The sequence below is a fragment of the Pinus tabuliformis genome, chromosome 7 (assembly GCF_031772625.1).
Source record: "Pinus tabuliformis cultivar Carrire ecotype Pingquan chromosome 7, CPIR1, whole genome shotgun sequence".
NCBI lineage: Eukaryota > Viridiplantae > Streptophyta > Pinopsida > Pinales > Pinaceae > Pinus > Pinus tabuliformis.
In genome coordinates, this window is record NC_142293.1 from 568395457 (window position 1) to 568417259 (window position 21803).

The 21803-nt window shown below is 37.9% G+C and overlaps 1 protein-coding gene across 2 annotated transcripts in view; it reads left to right on the top strand.

Annotated features, from left to right (window-relative positions):
- Positions 1-18147, top strand: part of LOC149248691 (putative DEAD-box ATP-dependent RNA helicase 29) — a 211009-nt gene extending 192862 nt beyond the window's left edge. For both annotated transcript variants that reach the window (XM_089458516.1, XM_089458517.1), the window contains exon 11: positions 17526-18147. In XM_089458516.1, the coding sequence (XP_089314642.1) occupies positions 17526-17767 (242 nt within the window). In that variant the 3' untranslated portion in view covers positions 17768-18147. The remainder of the gene's footprint in view (positions 1-17525) is intronic.
- The last annotated feature ends 3656 nt before the right edge of the window (positions 18148-21803 follow it).

Here is a 21803-nt window from a genome sequence, read left to right on the forward strand (position 1 = left end):
TATCTCAGGAAAATAATCACTGGTATGTGACAAGATCTCAGTTCTATCACATGATGGAAGATCTAGATGCGAAGAAGATCGAATTGGAAGAGAATCGAAGAAGAAGACTAACAGTGAAGAGGACGTGTGTCTTGGTCTTGCGGAAGCTACTAGGGCAAGGGTCTTGGTATTCGTGAATTGGAATTTCTAGAAGAAGACTTTGTGCGGGTTTTGTCTTAAAGAGTGAAAGGTTTTGGCCCTGGCTTATAACCTACATGCTGTCTGTTGTGTATTTTTGTTAATGCATTAGTTACTAGTTGATGAAGAAGAACACTAGTAAGAAGATCCTAACCTAAAGAAGTAAAAAGCATTCCCAAGCAGTCACTAATGAAAGAGAAATCATCTAATACTAATGCCCTAGATTTCTCAACATGGAATCAGAGCTAAGGTGCTGAAGTCAAAGGAAGGGCATCTAATCAATGAGACATTCAAGGATTGAGTTTCAAGAAGAGCATCAAAGCAAGTTGAAGGTTATCAAAGAAAAATATCAAGATCTACATTGAAGAATCAAAACCTAGATCGAACATGCAGTCTACAACAGAAAGAGCTTTTGTTTCTATAGTTGTCATAAAAAAGGCCACAAAGACCCTTATCAAGTTGTCTACAAGATAGCTCGAAGGACTTTAAAGATGAAGATCACATCTTCTTGGAGAAAGTCGAAACCCTAGAAGCATTTCTGATCTACACTACGAGAGAAGTCAAAGTATATTGAAGGCGAGAAGGCGTTGTTATCACCTTCAAGGTTATAAAGCAAGCAAGGATCCTCTCCTTGTCCTTGAAGAAGTTCATCCGAAGAAGCAACAAATCATCCTCATCAAAAGGAACAACCTTCTCTATTGAAGAAAGGTTTTTTCATTTGGAAGAAGATCATCCAAGAGGGAACACTAATACATCTTCTTCAACCATCACCAAAGTCCTCGAAGAAAGTGAAGTCATTGAACATATCAATGGAAAGGTCTCCTCTGAAGTGATGAAAAGGGACTCTTATGAAAGGTCCCCTCATATAGCAATATTGGAGACATCAAAGAGATGTACATGATCACTCGTAAGAATATTCTTTGAACATGCGGTAAAGAAGGTCACATAACGGAGATCTAATCTACTCAAAATTGAAGGTATCAGAGAATGAAGGAATATCTTCATAAGATCTCAACTACGAGATCTGGGAGGGATAAGATGATAATCATCATTGATCTATAATGCACTAGTTGTTGAACAAGGTAACATATATCCACGAGGATAAGAAAGTTACCTCATTCGACAACTTGTGATTTCTATGCAAGATAGAAGAAGAAAAGTTGAGGGCAAAAGTGTTGAAGGTTAAGGACTCAAACATTTGCTGGAAGGAAAGGAAGTTGGAAAATTTTGGTCCTCAAAAAGAAAAGCAGAGCATAGTTGAGATTCAATGCTATGGATATTACAGAAAATATTGTCTTAAAGGGACAATATTAGAAGAAGAGAAGAAGCCCATATCACCGAAGAAGTGTTGGAAGCTGAAAAGAAGAAGTCCAGAAAAGAGGAAGTAAGAGATATCTACTAGGTCTAAGCTAGTCTCCCTCTCAAAGGGGCTTGACATAGCTTCTAAATTTTATGTTATGGGATATGGCTATAATAAATAATAAGATGCATCGTGGCATCATGGAAGCATTAGAAACAAGAGCTCTTAACACCGTCATAGGAAAAATAAAGATGTATGATAGTCAACTTTGAAGGATATAACTCTTGGTGACCTCATTGAAAGATCAAAGGAAGAAGTCATCCAGGAGAAGTCTCATCATACATTAGTTTAAAAGGGAAACAATTGCTTAATAAGGATATGCAAGATAGAATCATCATTGGATGATTCGCCGATCTAGAGAGGAAGCAAGTGTTTCATCAGGAACTCCAACTTGTGGAGTTCATGGGATGATGGTATGATGGCATGAGAGATGAAGCAGATCAAGGGGTTGAAGATCTTTTCAATCAAGGAAGCTGTTGATAGAAGCCTAGATGACCTAAATGTAAATAAGGTATGTATGCTTGCATTTAATATTATAAAGTCATGTCATATGGTTGCAAGTAACAAGGATCACTACTTCTATTTTGAGAAGCATGATCAAAGGAAAGAAATTCCTCCTATAAAAGAATGTCGGAAGGCATGAGTTACACTAGAGGAAATCAACCTAATATGTTGTCATATGAAGTATGAGGTGGTTGACTACGATTGAGGAACTCTGATTGGAAGCCTCTGTGAATGCAGTGTGTGAAAAGATAGGAAGAGATCGTGATAATATGCAACGAAAGAAGAAGGCATTCAACATCCGAAGTCCAAGAAGATTTGACTAGAAGATCTCCTGGAAGGATGTGAAGACTCTGATGGAAGTCGGAAAAAGATAGACCCTTGACAATGAATATCTGTGGGAGATGTGTCAATTTGCATGCAGGATGCTGATACTTACAAGAAGATGTCATGGTGAAAGATCATCACAAAGGTAAGTCTGATTTGAAGTGTTCATTGATTATTTTTGAACTAACATCTGGTTGGGCTTATGTAGGACTGTCAAAGGGAAGATCTGTGAATGACCTCCAAGCAAACCATATAGAAGGATGTAATGTCCCTCTGAAAATATGGCATGAAAGCAAAATGACATGAAGCAAAGCCAGATGGAAAATTTGATGGATCACTTTCTGATGAGTTGAAGACATGACTAACTCATGAATAAAGTGATGGATGATCTGTGCCCTATATAGAAGTTCCCAAAGATGAAGACTCCTTGACGAAAAATAAATTTATGACATCGAAGGAAGGAGCTCTTCAAGCAACTGATTGTTTCAAGATCTCCACATAAGGAGCTGTGATAGGTCCTTAGTTAAGAGGGAGCCTCAGAAGAAGTTTCTTACCTGGAAGAAACTTGAGAAATTCCTAAGGAGGAAGCTTAGGTACATTCCTTTGTTATAGGAATGAGTACATTCCTTTAATGGAATAAAACCTCCTGGTTTGAAAAGGAGAGATAGACACGTTGTTCTATTCTTCACTTGGGAAGACATAATGGAGGATTGTGTAATCATTTGGCATTCGATGCTCTTAGGGGATGAGATACGACATCCCATGAAAGAGTAGTCGTGGAGGACCGATATTCGTTTAGGACTGGGGAGTCCAAGAAAAGAATAGTCCTTATGGAGCATATTCTGAGTGAACCTGGGTGGGGTATGTTCTTAGGGAGACAATGACGAGTATTTCTATAAACCATTGGTCTCGCCATCGTTGTGCTCTGATCTTGTGGAGAGATAGAGATGTTAGTCAAGGCCTTGCTATACAACAATGCTGGTTGATATGTGTTGAAGAATCTAGGGCAATTAGAGTTAATGAGATTCTTCTAGTCATGATAACTATTTATGAGGTGTTTCAACTAATTCTTCATATTCAATCTTCACTTGTTATTATTAGAGTGTGTCTTCTTTACTTCATCAAATAGCTACCAAAACAAAGAGACAAGAACACAAGATGTTGGCTTTCTGCCAGGGCCAAAACCTCTTCCTCTTGGAGAGGAAAACCTGCACAAAATTCTTCTGATAGAGATTCCAATTGACGAATACCAAGACCATGACCCTTGACCTGTTAGGCCACTCCAAGACCAAGACACCAATCCTCTTCACTGTTGAGATCATCTTCATTGTTGCACCATCAAGGCCATGACTACTACACCACTTCATTACTGTTGCAACATCTTTGCTATCCCTTCATCGAGGTCTTCATCAACTAGATCTCCAAGTTGATATGTTTTGGAGAGCTGCGTTTTGATCCATCGAGATCATGATTGTCTCATCGTAGCCTTCACTGAGATCATAACCATGATAGGATCATGACTGCACCTTGACCAAGAATGTAACTATGTTTGTCATGATTGCATTGAAATATTCACCGAGAATGTGATTGTGTTCACCGAGATCTTACTTGTCATGGCTATGCCGAGAATATATATCACTATAGTATTACTGATTTTCTTATCTGAGACTATGAGAGTATGTGAGTGTGTACCTCTGTAATCCTTATCTGAAAACCACATGGATATTTCTCCTAACCGAAACACTGTACTACTCCTTCATCTGAGATTCGTGTAACTTGAACTTGACCAAGATTTCAGAGAGGAATGCAAAGATTTCACTATAAAACTACGAGGGTACAGGCTCCTTTATATAGATGTTTGTCCCTGTATTTGAGCCGACATGTCCATTGGACCGATGTGTCACCTTTTATAAACCAACTTGATATTAGTATTCATTTTGAGGCCGACATAACTGTCCTCTTCATCTTTTTGGAGGTTGATGTCTTTAGGAGGATTGTGCTTGTCTTGGAGGGCTCAAGAAGAGCATGACATTGACTCTTTAAAATAAATCTTAAGGCTCTCAATGGGAGCCACTAAATAAATAAACCTCTTGCTCATGAAACCCATGTAGCAAGGCATAATAATTAAATTCATTTTCTTGTTTACAAAAATCACAATTACAATGTCATGAAGACCGAACCTAGTTACACTCACTGTTTTAAGAATCGGCCGGCTCGGAACCGATTCGGCCGAGTTGGTCTGAGTCAAGCCCTCACCAGGTCGACTCGGCCATCAAACCGGTTCGGCTGGCCGGGTTATTATCGAGCTGGCCGAGTTGTGCAACAACCTGGCCGGCTCGGTCGAGTCCGAGCCTACTCAGCCGGCTCGGTGACAGTGGCCCGAAAACTCAAAAAAACAACGATTTTTTTTTACTTGCTTTTTGGTGAAGAGATTTGTGTTAAAAGCTGGTGGACACATGAATTCCACATTAGCTGATTGTTTTCATAGGTTGTTTACTTGTTCACACGGCTTCCTATGGCATGAATCGTTTAGTGCTTGAAAATAGAAAGTGATGAGTCTGGTGCTGACCATTTGATAGGATCTAATGTTGTGAACTTTTTGCCAAGAACATGAAATCTCCTGTAAGAATGGAGCAAGACATCTGTTGCCTTCATTGTATAAAATTCCTCAAGGAACAATGTGAATTTCTAAGTAAACAATGATACTATCTGAGAACCATGTAATAAAGAGGGCACATGAAATTGAAATGTTGATCAGACATGTGATCCTAGTTAGAATGTTTATAGGTGCAATTCTCTCTTGGAAGATGGCAGTTTATCTTTATACATATTACAAAGTTGATGGGAACAAACTTGAAGTTGCCCCAAGGGATCCTAAAACTAGAGAATAGCCACAAAATATTCTATGGGGTGTAGATGGGTCTGTCATGACTGCATGTAGATGTGGATGCAGAAGTTTTGGCGTTAGGGATCCTATATCTTGATCTGTGTCACATACAAATTGCTTTTGTAGTTCTTCTCATGAATACATCTATTAACATCCATCTTGGTGAGATGGTCTAAGATGATTGATGAGGGTACAAGATTAAAAATGAGTTACAAACTATGAAGCATGTAGATATGCTACCAGTGGTTGATCCAGATGATCTTGGCTCCTCTAGCAGTAGCCACTAGCCAGTAGTACTGGTCACAGTTTACTTTTGTTGTAGAGGCCATTTCTAGCCTCCTTGGTTATGTGTTTTTGTTTTGATCTCTATATCATCATCATGTATGTATTGGACAGTGCACTGGGTGCCATTTTGATATAATGGATATATTCATGAGCGTACATTGATCATATGTTGTCTTCTATCTATATTATAATGCTGTGTATTTGGAAGCATGAATGAAAATCTTTAAAATTATGTTTTTTTTATAAATAAAAAAAATATCGAATGTGTTTTTTACAACGACCGAGTCATTGAAATCGAGTCGGCCGAGTCGTTAGCGAGTTGGAGTTGGAGTTGGAGTCGGAGTCGACCCTTGGCTGAGTCGGAGTTTTAAAACAGTGGTTACACTTTCTTCAACACTCCCTCTTAACTAGGGAGGTATTCATGATGGTACTTGGTCAATCTCATTCTGAAGAATTTCTCATAAGAAGAATCGGATTGGTAACCCATCTGTATAGCATCATAGTAACCAACATTGTTTCCACATCAAGGCTTTGACTGATAGCTCTATCTCTCATCAGATCAGAGCACAATGTTGGCGAGATCAATGACTATAGACACCTCCATCATTGTCTCTTAAGGTACATACCCACCTGGGTGTTCACTGAGTATGCCCTTCTAGGACTATTCTTATCTTGGGTTCCCAACCCTCAAAGAATATCGGTCCTCTTGTCTACTCTTGTCTTGGATGCCCTACACATCCTCAAAGAGCATCAGATGCCAGATGATTACCCAATCCTCCATTCTTTCCTCCAAAGTGAACACAAGAATGTTGTGTCTATCTCTTCCTTTCAACTGGGGAAGATATGTCCATTCCTGTAAAGGAATGTACCCAAGATCCCTCTGACCAGGAACTTGCCCAAGCTTCCTCTCAATTAGGGACTTGTCAGAGCTCCCTTTTAACTAGGGACTCTCCTTTTCATCAACAACTTCTTCTTCGTGGGTCCTTCAACGGCTTGATCAACTTCTTTCCTTGATGTCATGAAATTTAGTCGAGCTTCTTCCTTGTAGGGCATTAGCCATCCATCACATTCCTTCTTGGTTCGTCATGTCATTCCTTTCTTCATGGAAAGTGGTCTTCTTGATACATATCTGGAACCTTCATCATATGGCTACTTCTTCCACATCATGTTTCTTTCAGGGATTTCCATCCACCACATGAATGCTAGTTGTACTTGACAACACTTGTGCCACTAGCCCTGCATCAACTCATCCAGATATTATTCAAGAAATCAAAACATAACATTAAATCAAATTGTACCTTTCGAGATGGCTCTTCATCATGACATCTTCCTGTAGGTATCAACATCCTGCATACATGTTGACACATCTCCCAAAGATATCCATTGTCAAGGGTCTTCATCTTTTCCATCAGAGTCTTCATATCTTTCCGAGAGATTTCCTAGTCAAGTCTTCTTGGTATTTTGGATGTTGATCGCCTTCATCAGGGTTGCATATCTCACGATCTCTTTCTTCCTCACACATTCCATTCTCAGGAGCTTTCAATTAGAGTTTCTTAATTGTAGTCAATCACCTCATACTTCATATGAGGACATATTATGTTGATTTCATCTAGTGTGACTTATGCCGCCTTGCATCCTTTTAGGGGAGGAGATCCTTTTTCTCTTGATCATGCTTCTCAAGATATAAATATTGATCCATGTTACCTGCAACCATATGACATGACATTATAATATTAAATACAAGCATACATACCTCATTTTACCTTTAGGTCATCTAGGCTTCTTCCAGCAGCTTCCTTGATTGAAAAGATCTTCAATCCCTTGATCTGCTTCATTTTTCATGTCATCATACCATCATCTCATGAATTCCATAAGTTGGATTTCCTGATGAAACACTTGCTTCCTCTCTAGATTAGTGAACCTTCCGATGAGGATTCCTTCAGAGAATCTTGAGGATCTTGCATATCCCCATCTGGCAAATGTTTCCTTTTTGACTTGATGTATGATGAGCCTTGTCCTGGATGACTTCTTCCTTTCCTGCAATGTCCAATGAGGTTCCCAAGAGCTATATCCTTCATGTTTCCCATGGTGATGTCACAAGCTCTTGTTTCTAATGCTTTCATGATGCCATGATGCATCTTATTATCATGGTCATATCTATAACAAAAGATTTAGGAACTTATGATAGGACCCTTTTGTGAGGGATACCATTTCACTCATAGTAGAGATTTGTTACTCCCTCTTTCCTTGGCCCTTTTCTTCAGCTTCCTCTATCTTTCCGGCGATATGAGCTTTCTTTTCATAATATTTACATAGCATTGAATCTTATCTGTACTGTTTTGTCTTGTTTGAGGACCAAACTCCCCTTTCCTTTTTGCAAATGTTCGAGTCTTTTAACCTTCAACACTTTTGCCCTCAACTTGTCTTTTTCTATCTAACATAGAGACCACACATTGTTGAATGAGGTAACTTTCTTGTTATCAGTTAGTGCATTTCAGAACAATTATGATTATATTCTTATCATCTCTCCCAGATCTCCCAGTTGAGATCTTATGAAGATATTCCTTCATTCTTTGATACCTTCAATTAGGTCTAAGTGACATGATCTTCTTCATTGCATTTCAGAGATTATATCTTCTAGCATTTCATGTATCTCTTTTATGTTTCCTCTCCTGCTACATAGGGATGAGAGGACCTTTGACTGATTTCATAAGAATCCTACGAGTCCCTTGATCTTTTTACATGCATTCAAACAATGCTTGACCTTCAAAGACTTTTCCATAGATATCAATGACTTCTCTTCTGTGGACTATATCTATCCTCCTTTCTTATGCAAGGAATCTTGATGACCCAACCGATTTATAGATCTCCTTGCAAACACGAGGTCATTTAACCAAACATGATTACAGAATGAAAGATACTTACTTCACAAGTGAAGACGAACTCTTCTACTTGATCACTTTGATGATGGTTGAAGAAGATGTATTAGAGCTTCCTCTTGGATGATCTTCTTTTAGATGAAAAATCCTTTCTTCAATAGAAAATGTTGCTTCTTTTGATGAGGATGATTTGCTGCATCTTCAGATGATCTTCTTCTAGGGCAAGGAGATAATCCTTGCTTGATTTATAGCGTTGAAGATAATAACAATACGTTCTTGCCTTTAATATGCTTCACCTTCTTTTGTAGTGTAGATCAGGACTGCTTCTAGGACTTCGATCTTCTCCAAGATAATGTAATCTTCGTTTTTGAGGTCTTTGAGCTTCCTTGCTTTGTAGATAATTTGATGAGGGACTTGGTGGCCTTTTGATGATGACTGTGAACATAAAAGCTCTAGTTGTTGTAGACTGTCTCCTTGATTGCATAGGCAAAAAAACCCTTGCTGATGTACACTGCTGTTGTAGACTGATCCTTCAATTTTTTCAAAGCCTTACAACTTGCTTTGAAAACTAATCCTTGTATGTCTCTTTTTGCTGCCCTTCCTTTGACTTCAGTACCTTAGCTTTGATACCTTGTTGAAGAATATAGGGCAGTTAGAGTTAATGAGATTCTTCTAGTCATGATAACTATTTGTGAGGTGTTTCAACTTATTCTTCATATTCAATCTTCACTTGTTATTATTAGAGCGTGTCTTCTTTAGTTCATCAAATAGCTACCAAAACGAAGAGACAAGAACACAAGATGTTGGCTTTTTGCGAAGCCCAAAACCTCTACCTCTTGGAGATTAAAACCCGCACAAAATTCTTCTTATGGAGATTCCAATTGACGAATACCAAGACCATGACCCTTGACCTGTTAGACCACTCCAAGACCAAGACACCAATCCTCTTCACTGTTTAGATCTTCTTCATTGTTGCACCATTGAGGCCATCACTACTGCACCACTTCATTACCGCTGCAACATCTTTGTTGTCCCTTCACCGAGGTCTTCATCAACTAGATCTCCAAGTTGAGATATGTTTTGGAGAGCTGCCTTTTGATCCATCGAGATCATGATTGTCTCATCATAGCCTTCACCGAGATCATAACCATGTTAGGATCATGACTGCACCTTGACCGAGAATGTAACTACGTTCATCATTATTGCACTAAAATCGTCACCGAGAATGTGATTGTGTCCACCTAGATCTTACTTGTCATGGCTATGCCGAGAATATATATCACTGTAGTATTACTGAGTTTCTTATCTGAGACTGTGAGAGTATGTGAGTGTGTACCCATGTAATCCTTATCCAAAAACCGCAGGGATATTTCTCCTAACCTAAACATTGTACTACTCCTTCATCCGAGATTCCTGTAACTTGAACTTGACCGAAATTTCAGAGAGGAATGCAAAGATGTCACTATAAAACTGTGAGGGTATAGGCTCGTTTATAGGTGTTTGTCCCTGTATTTGAGCCGACATGTCCATTGAACCAATGTGTCACCTTTTATGAGCCGACTTGATATTAATATTCATTTTGAGGCTGACATAATTGTTCTCTTCATCGTTTTGCTGGCTGATGTCTTCAGGAGGATTGTGCTTGTCTTGGAGGGCTGCTAGACCTTTCTATAGACTTGTATACATTACACATAGGCTCAAGAAGAGCATGACATTGACTTTTTAAAATAAATCCCAAGGCTCTCAATAGGAGCCACTAAATAAATAAACCTCTTGCTCATGAAACCCATGCAACAAGGCATAATATTTAAATTCGTTTTGTCATTTACAAAAATCATAATTACAATGTCATGAAGACTGAACCTAGTTACACTTTCTTGAATAATATGATGCTATACTAATGAGTTACAAAACCAAATTCTTCTTATGAGAAATTATTCAGATTGAGAATGACCAAGTACCATTATGAATTCCTCTCTAGTTAAGAGGGAGTGTTGAAAAGTGTAACTAGGTTCGGTCTTCATAATGACATGTAATTGTAATTTTTGTAAATGATGTAATAAAGGAAATACAATTATTTTTGTAAGCCTTGCTTCATGGGTTTCATGAGCAAGTGATTTTATTTTAGATGGCTCCCATTGAGAGCCTTAGGATTTGTCATTAAGGTCAAAGAATTAATGTCATGTATGAAGAGCTCTTCTTGAGTGTATGTAAAATGTATATGAGTCAATCTAGTGTCTAGAAAGCTCTCCAAAAGACAAGCACAGTCCTCTTGACTTGATGTCGGCTTGCAGTATGAAGAAAATAACTTATGTCGGCTCACCTAAAATGTCACACCTATTCGGATGGTAATGTCGGCTTAATATATGGTCGAACAACTATATATAGGAGGCTAGGCTCCTCGCATAAACACAGTGAATAGACTTCGCATCACTTTGAGATTTCGGTGAACAAAGTTAATATAAAAAGTGCGGATTCCTTGTTTCGGTGATCCATTTCTATGGAGAAGTTCGAATGTCAAGTCACTATTCAGAATTCAGACAAGTAAAGACAATAAGGTATATCACTGTGTTTTCGGATAGGTAACAACAGAGCAAAGTTCATGTCTATATCTTTGAAGGTTTCATGTATCAAACTCTACAGGAGCTCAAATACAAAGATCAATTCAGATTAGTCTAAGGACTAATCTCAGGAATAACAATTTTGAAGGAGAGATTCAGTGCTATAATAAGGAAATCATAGATTGATAAATACCACAGTTATGACCTCAGTATAATCTTTGTCTTACAACAAAAGAACTCAGTGCTATGTGACAAGATCGCTGGTATGTGACAATATCTTGGTTCTATCACATGATGAAAGATCTAGATGCGAAGAAAATCGAATGGGAAGAGAATCGAAGAAGAAGACTGACAGTGAAGAGGACGTGTGTCTTGGTCTTGGAGAAGCTACTAGGTCAAGGGTCTTGGTCTTGGTATTCGTCAATTGGAATTTCTAGAAGAAGAATTTGTGCGGGTTTTCCTCTCAAAGAGGGAGAGGTTTTGGCTCTGGCTTATAGCCTACATGCTATGTCTCTTGTGTATTTACGTTCATACATTGGTTGCTGTTTGATGAAGAAGAACACTAATAAGAAGATCCTAACCTAAAGAAGTAAAAAGCATTCACAAGTAGTCACTAATGTAAGAGAAATCATCTAATAATAATGCCCTAGATTTCTCAACAATAAACATATTGACACTTAAATATGATAAAGCACTGATATATATATATATATATATATATATATATATATACACGATGTAGTGGATGTAAAATAAAAATGATATGTCAAAGGCGATACCAAATCTTGCTGATCCCTGATAATTTTCCAATCAAGGACTAAAATGTGGATAACCAATACAAAATAACATCACATATATAAAAGTATCTCTTCATCATGAGTTATATGTAGCAAAACAAACAAAACTAGCAGCTATCTATTTGAAATCAGTGCCCTCTCCCCCTTTTACGTGAAAAGATGATGGTTTGTTTGCCAAGCTTGCCCCTAGCGGTAGAAGGCCATGCCCCTGCAACTAATGTCAAACAATGATTGCTGTGTGTGGCGCTGTGCTCTCCTATATCTATAGTAGATGGTGCTAACGCTGATGCTCCCACAGTCTCCCCCTCCTCCTCCTTCTCTTCCTCCTGCTGCTCCTCCTCGTGTTGCTCCTCCACCGAATCCTCTTCCTCTTGTTGCCCCTGTTCTAATGGTTCCTCTAGCTCTAACCATGTAATCGACTCCTCCAAGATGGGCACCTCAGACTCCACCCTCCATTGAGACAATACATCAATATTGTCTAAGGAAATGGCTTCTGGATTCATTGGCGTTTCTATTTGCTTCACTCTAAATCAGATGTTGTAATGCACATACACTAATTCATTGAGGCGTGAGAACTCCAACTTGTAAGAGTGTCAAAAAAACTAATGAGTCGTGACTCTTGACACTTGAGGGTAATAAATTAAAAATACAATAAATGTAATTGCTCAACTGAAGGTTGAAGCTCAAAGTTATACCTGTTGTGCTTTTCTGAGTGTATTTTCTCAAATACACTCCAATTGCGTTCACACCCTGAAGAGCTACATGTTTGACTCAGGATTCTTATGGCCAACTTTTGTAAATTTGGTGCCCTTGCACCATAGCTTTGCCACTAAATATCTACAACCAAATAAAGCAATAAAAAGGTCAAAAACTTAAGACATAATTAAACTTTCAAATAAAAGTTACATAATTGAATTATAAAAATCTAGAATTATAAATAAGTAAATTCTAAATTGAAAATTCTAATGAGTGATGACTTATCACTTATGTGGTATGAAGAGGGTCCTTTCCCTAATAGCATCATCAAAGCCAAATAGGCCAACACAATCCCGATAAAACTGTATCTCGTGATTGCTTTTGCTATGAAGCTCAAGATCGGTACCATCCTCTGAATACAAGAGTGGAGCCCTTCCATCACCTCGCCATCAAAATTAAAGGCACATTTGTATGAAAATGTAGGGTTGAGGAAGTGTTGCTGCATGAATGGGTCGATGAAGCATCCTTGTCCATCGACTATTAATCACATGATTCACATCCCATAACATCATATGTCTATCAAGCCTAGCAGAACCCTTGTCTGCATAATAAGGACAAATGGCCTCCTTGGCCCTATCCACGGCCTAATACAAATAAGCCATTGCAATCTTGTCCCCATCTAGCAATCTCAGAACCTTTACTATAGGTTCACTAACTGAGCACACTTCTTCTACTCTCTGCCAAAATGTGTCAGTGTACACCATTTTTGCATTGGCTCTCCTGTCTTGTTTCCTGCTGTATCTACAATCACAACACTCATCAGAAACAAACATTTGCTTCAACTCAAACTGACATCGAAGCAAACACTGAAGAGTAATAGAGTTGGTGGCAAAACGTGTGATTGCAGGATGTCACAAATCCTTGTTTCTAGTGTATCTCCTCATGAGGCTAAGAACAAAAGCATGGTTATATTTAAACTTGGGGACACTCCTAGCCATATCAATCACCTCTTTGACAAAGGAGAGTTTCCCCATATACTCAAGCAACAAATCGATACAATGTGTTGTACAAAGAGTCTTGAACAATGTGCAATGCCTCTCCATAAGCATTCTGCCGGAAGACACATAATTAGATGCATTATTTGTTATGAGTCATGACTTACATCACTGCACACCAATCTCTCGGATGAACCCATCTAACAAGTCACATATCGTTGCTGCATCTTTTATATGTATTGATGCAGCCACTAATTTAATAAACATGGTACCTTTAGGACAATGTACCAAGAAATTTAGAAGGGTCCTACCATTCTTATCTGTCCAACCGCCAAACATCACTGTGGATCGAGACACTTCCCATGTCTATTTTCACTCCGCCAATCTAGAGTTGATGTCCTACTTTTCTGCTTGAAGGAATGGCCCCCACAACTCTTCATATGTAACACTTTTGTACCTTGGGCCCACAACAACAATATCATCACACATTGGCTGCCAAAATGGATTGGTTTTGGTGATGTTGAGAGGTAAGTTGATCCAGAAAAGAGACCTCCCCATAACTATATCTGCTTCTTGCTTCTCCTTTTTTTTAACAACTGATTTTATGGAAGGTTGTGCTCTATGTCCAGTTTGTGGAACAAAAAATGATGACCTCCTAGTCCCAATTAGATTATCACTAGCAGGTGATGTTGTGGAGCCCCTCCCACTACCCTCAGCCTCAAAGTTAGAAGAAGGTATCTTGAAAGATCGACCTGAACGTTCAATCTTGTTTCTTTTTGCCTCTTCCTTGTTTGTCTTTTTCATCAATTGCTTCAAGAACTTTTTGTATAAGCTCCACACTAGAAATTATACAAAGCCCAACATCATGTCTAGGGAGTCTAGCTAGATGGTATTTCGATTTTGTAACCCCTCTTTTCATCTTTGTCCCATACAATTTGCATGATAGATATGCTCGATTTGTCCCACCATCAGGTTGCCCATACTCCCAAAATGGGTCCAAAGCTTTTGGCATATTTGTAGTGAACTAATTCAAACCTAGAGCACCAAAAAAACAAAAAATTGGCATTAAACACCCATTCACAAAAAAAATAAGTAATAACCACCTCATTTTAAAAAATATTTGTTTTACTACATTATTTGCAATGTGAATGAAAAATGGCAATAAGAGGGTGCATAAGAAAGTTAAAAAAAGAAATGAAGCTTGCTGTCCAAATATGGAGAAAACCCTTGCATTGACTCATGGGCATGAAAATCATAGCAAATGGAAAAAAAACAAAGAAGCAAAATGTTGGTAGGCAAAGAGGCAGGCAAGCATAACCCTAAATCTATGAAAAAAATCATTAACATAGGGGTTTTTAAGAACATACTTGTTAATGGAAGAAATGAAGTTTGTCTCATTGTTCTTCAATATTTGATCCACAAAAAATTCTTAGTTGGTGGTGATAATGGTTGTTTGATCCTCAATCCCTCCTTGACAACCACCACAAAGCTCTTCCCCTTCCTTCTCCAAGACTCAAAAACCAAAATGAGCAAATGAAATGACCAAAATTGCTTTTTCTAGCCGCGACCCAGCCCGCTGGCGATTTTTAGGGTTGTAACGTGATATTTTGCCAAAATATTGGCAATATTTCGGAAATCTCGCAATATTTCGGCTTGCCGAAATAATTGCGATATTTCCGAATATCGCTGATATTTCGGCAATATTATCAACACTAGCCTCAATAGTCTATTAATTGCAATTATAGTCTCCCTATTTCTTTTACTGTGTTTTTTCCAACTTTCTTTACTCCATAGTTCAACCATTTTCCTAATTTCATTGTTTATGAATTTTCTTTTTCTTATTCCATTGTTTATGAATCTTCTTTTATATCTTCTCTTGGCCAGATATTTAGCCTTAAGCTAGATACTTGGTTCTTCATCTTTTCTGCTCAGTGTTGATCTAGTTACTTTTGTCACATTGACATACTTTTGTGGTTGTTTGTTGGACATTAATAAAATTATTTTCTATCTTTATCTTATCTTGTCTGATCCTCATTGTGCTTACATTCATTTATCGAATTTGAGCCAATGTTATCAGCACTGGACTGGTCATCAAATTGGTTTACCCCAAAAACCTGAATCAGACTGGCGTATAAAAAAAATGGACCACAAAATTGGGTGATGAAAAAATACATTAAATATTCAAATTTTGAAAACACACACATATACGCACATACTCATGTGCATTGATATGAATCCAAATCATTATATACAAATATGCAAAGTTTCTGATCTATAACAAGCAAGGGTGCATATAACCAAAATAGCAATGATAACAATCCATCTCCGAAACAGGCTCTAAATGGCCTCTAGAGTCCCCAAAAGATCATTCTATAACAAATAATTACATAATATTAAAATCATAGCGTATATTGGGATCCTATTCATCAATATCACCCTCTATGCATTAAAATAAGATAGAAAAAGATTAACGTGCCTAATTAGTGATTTTGCTTGAGTGAAGGGTACATTTTACTAGGGTCATGCCAGAGGTGTTCAACAATCAATGCTACCCACATCAAGGTACATAGAGGGCTTGGTGCTCTTGATTAAATGCAAGACCCATGTCCTTATACATGGTGGAATCTAGTGGAAACATTGTAATCCCGCCAATCCTGAAAACTGTTAAGTCTGCTGAATTTTGAATGGGGCCTAAAATTCTATTTTCTCCATATGAATTCCAATGAAGTTGGAACCATTATCAAACATTTGAAACAATCAGTGCTAACATTTGAAACAATCAGTGCTAATGTTAAAAATTTAAGTAAAAGGATACAGGAGGAAAGATAAAGGAGAAATGCAAACTTTTACTGCTTTCACTTTTATTTTATATATATTTTTTTTCCATTCAACTTTTCATGGCACCTAACTGTGACTGTACAGTGATGTACGGAATGGCATGAAACCATCCGATACAATATGGAACTGATTATTTCCAGTTTGAACCCTCAACTGGATCAGTATGGCCATGGAACTGGTCAGACTGGCCAGCTTTGCCGGTTCTGGCCTGGTTCTGCTAACACTGTTTTTACCAAAGAAGTTTTACTTACAATGCTAGCCACTAATAAAATGGCATGTCTTTGTTATAGGGACATGGGTTATAAATAAATAGTATTAATGCTTTCACTTTTATTATTTGTTTATTTATTTTTACTTCAACTTTTAGCGGCTAACTGGGACCTTATGATGATGTAAGGAATCAGCCGGTTCTGGTACGGAACCATCCAGCACAGCATGGAATTGGCTATTTCTGGTTTGGAGCCCTCAATCGGACCAGTATGGCCCTGGAACTGGTTGTACTGGCCAGTCTTGCTTTCTCTTCTCTGGTTCTGTTAGCATCATAACACTGATTTTGAGCAAAGAAGTTCTAGTATAATGTTAGCCACAAGTAAAATGACATCGCTTTGTTATAGGGACATGGGGCATGAAATAAATAATATTACTGCTTTTCATTTTTTTTTTTCAAATATTTTTTAATTGAAATTCAACTTTTAGTGGCTCCTAACTATGGTTTTGGTACAAACCCATCCGGCACAGTATGGAACGGGCTATTTCTGATTTGTAACCCTCAACCGGACTGATATGGCCTTGGAGATGGTCGGACTGGCCAGTATTGCTGGTTCTGGTCTGTTTCTGGTAGCACTAATTTGGGAAAAGAAGTTCTGCTATATTCTTAGCCACTAATCAATGGCATCTCTTCGTTATGGGGACTGGGGCATGAAATAAATAGTAGTGAGGGAGATTGAAGAATATACGTGTTATTTATTTATCTATTTTTAGCCACTAATCAATGGCATCTCTTAGTTATGGGACAGGGGGCATGAAATAAATAGTAGTCAGGGAGATTGGAGACTGTCTTATGTATTTATTTATTTTTAAGTTACACTGCTGTGGTATAATTTATAGGGACATGGGGCATGAAATAAATAGCATTGAAGGAGATTATAGCATATATATGTTTTATTTATTTTAATTATACAGTGCACTGGTATAATTCACGAGGTGATGTTTCTTTTTTCAGGGAATCAAGCTAGAGGAAATAGTAAAGATTTTCATAGGCATAAAAGGCAGAGACCAATTCCCAATGCAAATGTCCGCGATGAACTCCGAGGTGTTGAGCAGATTCGTAAACAAAGGCAACAAAAAGCAACAAAACAGATTCTCGGTTCTAGTAAAAAAAGAACCCATGGAAAGGGATTTAAAGGCGGCAGGGGTAACAAAGATGATAAGAAGACATTCAAGGGCAAGGGTAAAAGAAAATGAGCATGTTTCATTCATTATCGGTTGAAGAATTATTCATTGCTTTAAAGTAGTCACATGCAGGTGTTGGGGGATTGGGTAGTACCGCTAAGGGTACGGTTTCTCCTCCTTTTTGCGCCGTGAAAGATCGGCTAAGTAATATTGTTGTTTTTACAAATCAGTTTTGTTCTATATCAGAATATGCAGTGGCATTGTTTTATCGAATGCTAAGCGTTTGCAGAAATGTAATGAATTTTTTGAAAATGGGGAAATTCATGTGGTCTTGTGTTCCTCAAGGACTTGTTCAAGATTCCTACAGGGTTCAAATTTTCCGGTGTTTGAATTGTAACTTTATTGTAAGGATTGAGAATGAAAAACATAGAGGACGACTAATTTTATTTGGATTGTTCTGTTAGTGTCAATTTTCAAGCGTCGAAGTATATTTTTGAACTTCTGTGAAAAATTATTCATTCCATTTGATCCCATTTGAAATGCATACAAGTTATATTAAATGTTTAGTATTGCAGAAATGGAAAAAACGTGGAAAATGGGGAAATTCAATTATTCTTTTGTTCTTAAGGACATGTTCAAGATTCTGAAATTTTCCGTTGTTTGAAATGTAACTTTACCGTCAAGACTGAGAACAAAGACCATAGAAAACTGATTTTATTTGGATTGTTCTGATAAGGTTATTTTTGAAGTTTTCAAGGAAATTGTTGTTAGTTTTTTTATTATTATGAAAAAGTATTGATTCCATTCGAAGTGCATGAAGTTGACATCGGATAACTGCATTCCTGGAGACTTAAGGAACAAAATCACTTTCAACTGTTAACCGTGCTATGATGTTTTTTGTGCAGTGCTGATATTTTTAATTTTCTGGGTAATTTATCTAAAATTTATGTCTTAACGTATTCCAAAATCTCAAAGCACAAATGAAACCGACTGTAACGTCCCTGGTTCCCAGCTGGGAAACGCTATGTATCTTGAACCCTAAATTCACCCGACTGTAACGTCCCTGGTTCCCAGCTGGGAAACGCTATGTATCTTGAACCCTAAATTCACCAAATAATTTGCCAAAATTCTTGGAGACTTGAGGAACAAAATCACTTTCAACTCTTAAAGTGCTATGATGTTTTTTGTGCAGCGCTGATATTTTTAATTTTCTGGGTAATTTGTCTAAAATTTATGTCTAAATTTATTCCAAGATCTCAAAGCACAAGTGAAACTGATTCTAACATCCCCGGTCCCTAGCTGGGCAACGCTAGGTACCTTGAACCCAAAATTCACCAAATAATTTGCCAATATTCTCGGGGAAGCAATTATTTTACGATTACAATTATCAAACCTTGGCTCATGCTAGTGCTGCTGTAGTTTTGGGCAAACCTTGTTATAAATCTGTAACGTGGGTATTAACCCTAGCTTGAATCCCATTAAAAACATATATGGTCAACTATTAATTGGTGCAATACTGAAGCAATTAAACACATTGTAATTATGGTTTGCATCCCATAACTCAAAATCATGTGCAACATTTACAAGTAGCTCTGACCCAATAAACAGACTCAATAAACAACATATAATTACAATGACAAATAGGATACAGTCGTAATAGCAAAACGTAGTTAGGGTTTATAGCCAATTAGCACATAAATACATTGCATGGCATAAAGATACAATAAATACCCAGTTTAGGGTTTATCATTAGAATGCATAAATGCACATAAAAATACACAAACCATAATTAGACATTGCACACAGAATTAACAGTGAATTAACCATATTGAAGATAATAATACAAAACCCTAAAACTAGGGTTCCAAACATAAATTCGTAAATCAACACAACAACCAATCATGAACATTTATCTGAATGAAATAAGCAATTAGTTGTAGGTTCCCACAATCCACCCAACTATAGACCTCGTGGTTCATCAGCCTTAACCATGGGTCACCCTTGAGTTTGGGCTGTAACTCCATTGGCAACATTGAGAATCCGAAAATAATAATATATCCACGACCAAGACACCAACCCAATAGTCACGGCTCCAACCACTGCGCTTCGCTTCCCCGAAACTATGCCCAAGTGGCACATCCTTCTCTGTGCCATGACAATCCCTTTATGGTGTCCACCTTCCAGGGCACCTTACGACCAATCAAGAACTTCTTAACATAGGGCTTCTAGGAGCTCGTGTTGCTTCCAGGGCTTCCAAACACCCATCTAGGCCATAAACCAAAACAACTCTCAGCTGGTCTAGAACCCAAGCTTACGATGGAATAATGAACATTTATCTGAATGAAATGAGCAACTAGTTGTAGGTTCCCACAATACACCCAACCATAGACCTCGTGGTTCATCAACCTTAACCATGGGTCACCCTTGAGTCTGGGCTGTAACTCCACAGGGAACATTGAGAATCCGAAAATAATAATATATCCACGACCAAGACACCAACCCAACAGTGACGGCTCCAGTCACGCCTCCAACCACTATGCTTTGATTCCCTAAAACTATGCCCAAGTGGCACACTCTTCTCTGTGCCATGCCAATCCCTTTATGGTGTCCACCTTCCAGGGCACCTTACGACCAATCAAGAACTTCTCAACATAGGGCTTCTAGGAGCTCGTGTTGCTTCTAGGGCTTCCAAACCCCTGTCTAGGCCATAAACCAAAACAACTCTCAGCTGGTCTAAAACCCAAGCTTACGATGGTTGCACATAATTGAAGCTACCAGAAACATATCGGTACAATGATAATAATAATGATCATAATAATCATAATATTCCTCTTGCCTCCATATCTTTTCCAAGAAATATATATTTTTTTATCACTGCATGGCCTTTCTCTACCATATGGTACTTCTTTAAAACCGTGTGGGACCCTAGGTGCCCTTATCTTCCAACACTGAACACATCAACCTATTGCTTGTCACCGTGGAATTATACTGGCCCCCCATACTCTTTTCCGTGGAGTGGGCTTCATAGCCAACCTATTTTATTATTATAATATGTACAACAATTGCATTGTATTTACAATCTCGACCCTTCGACCACTTAGCCAAAAACGACACATATACTTGGGCACACTAGGCCCCAAATGTATGTAACACATCTACATGAGCACGTAGGCCACATAATATAACTCAGCACACCAACCTATAACATATGTATCTAACTCACCAGCGTAACAGTTATACACAATTATTACATTAATAGTTCAGGGGGTGAATTGGGGGTGCTACATTACTCTCCCCCATAGATTAACACTATCCTTTGTGTTTCTTTCCTTAAGCTAGAAACACCAGTGATGAGGTCCTTGAACTTTATTAGCCTTTTGTTCATGTTTCATTTTTTTCCACCATTGTAAGATGCCTCTCAACAGTAGTTGTTCAACATACACTTACAATATCCAACAAAAAAACAAGTATTATAACCATGAACCATATTATAACCATGTATATAAAAATGATATTCTATTCCTAAGAATTTCAATTCATAATTCATGTATTCCTAATAAAAATAAAGCATGCAAACTGGATGAATACTTATTTGTATGAATAAACAAGATGTCGATTTCATGGGGCATCTGCTTGCCCATCACTGGGTACATGCCTAGTACCCACCAGTGGTGCTCAAGTGGTGCATCCCTTCAATGCATCAAACAGTGCCTTGGGTCTTGTGCCACCACCTTCAAGGTCACTGATTGTTGGACATGAATGGTCCAACATATAGAAGATTCAATTAAATCATCTCTTTCTTAGTGTACTATACCTTCCAGGCTTAGGGATCCCCTTCACTGGTTAACAATCCATCTTGCTAAGGCTATTATATCAAAGAAGAGCGCAAACCTATAAGGTTTGTTCTCTATAAAGTTGTTATCCTGAATAACTACATCATCAACACCACAACAATGATTAGTTTTTATATTATATACTTCACTAACACAACATATCACTATCAATCAACATGTGGTTGTCACACACGGTCATTAATTTGCACACACATTTTTTCCCTTCAAGAGCAATAGCAACCAGACATATGCAACATTCGTTAATACAATTTTCA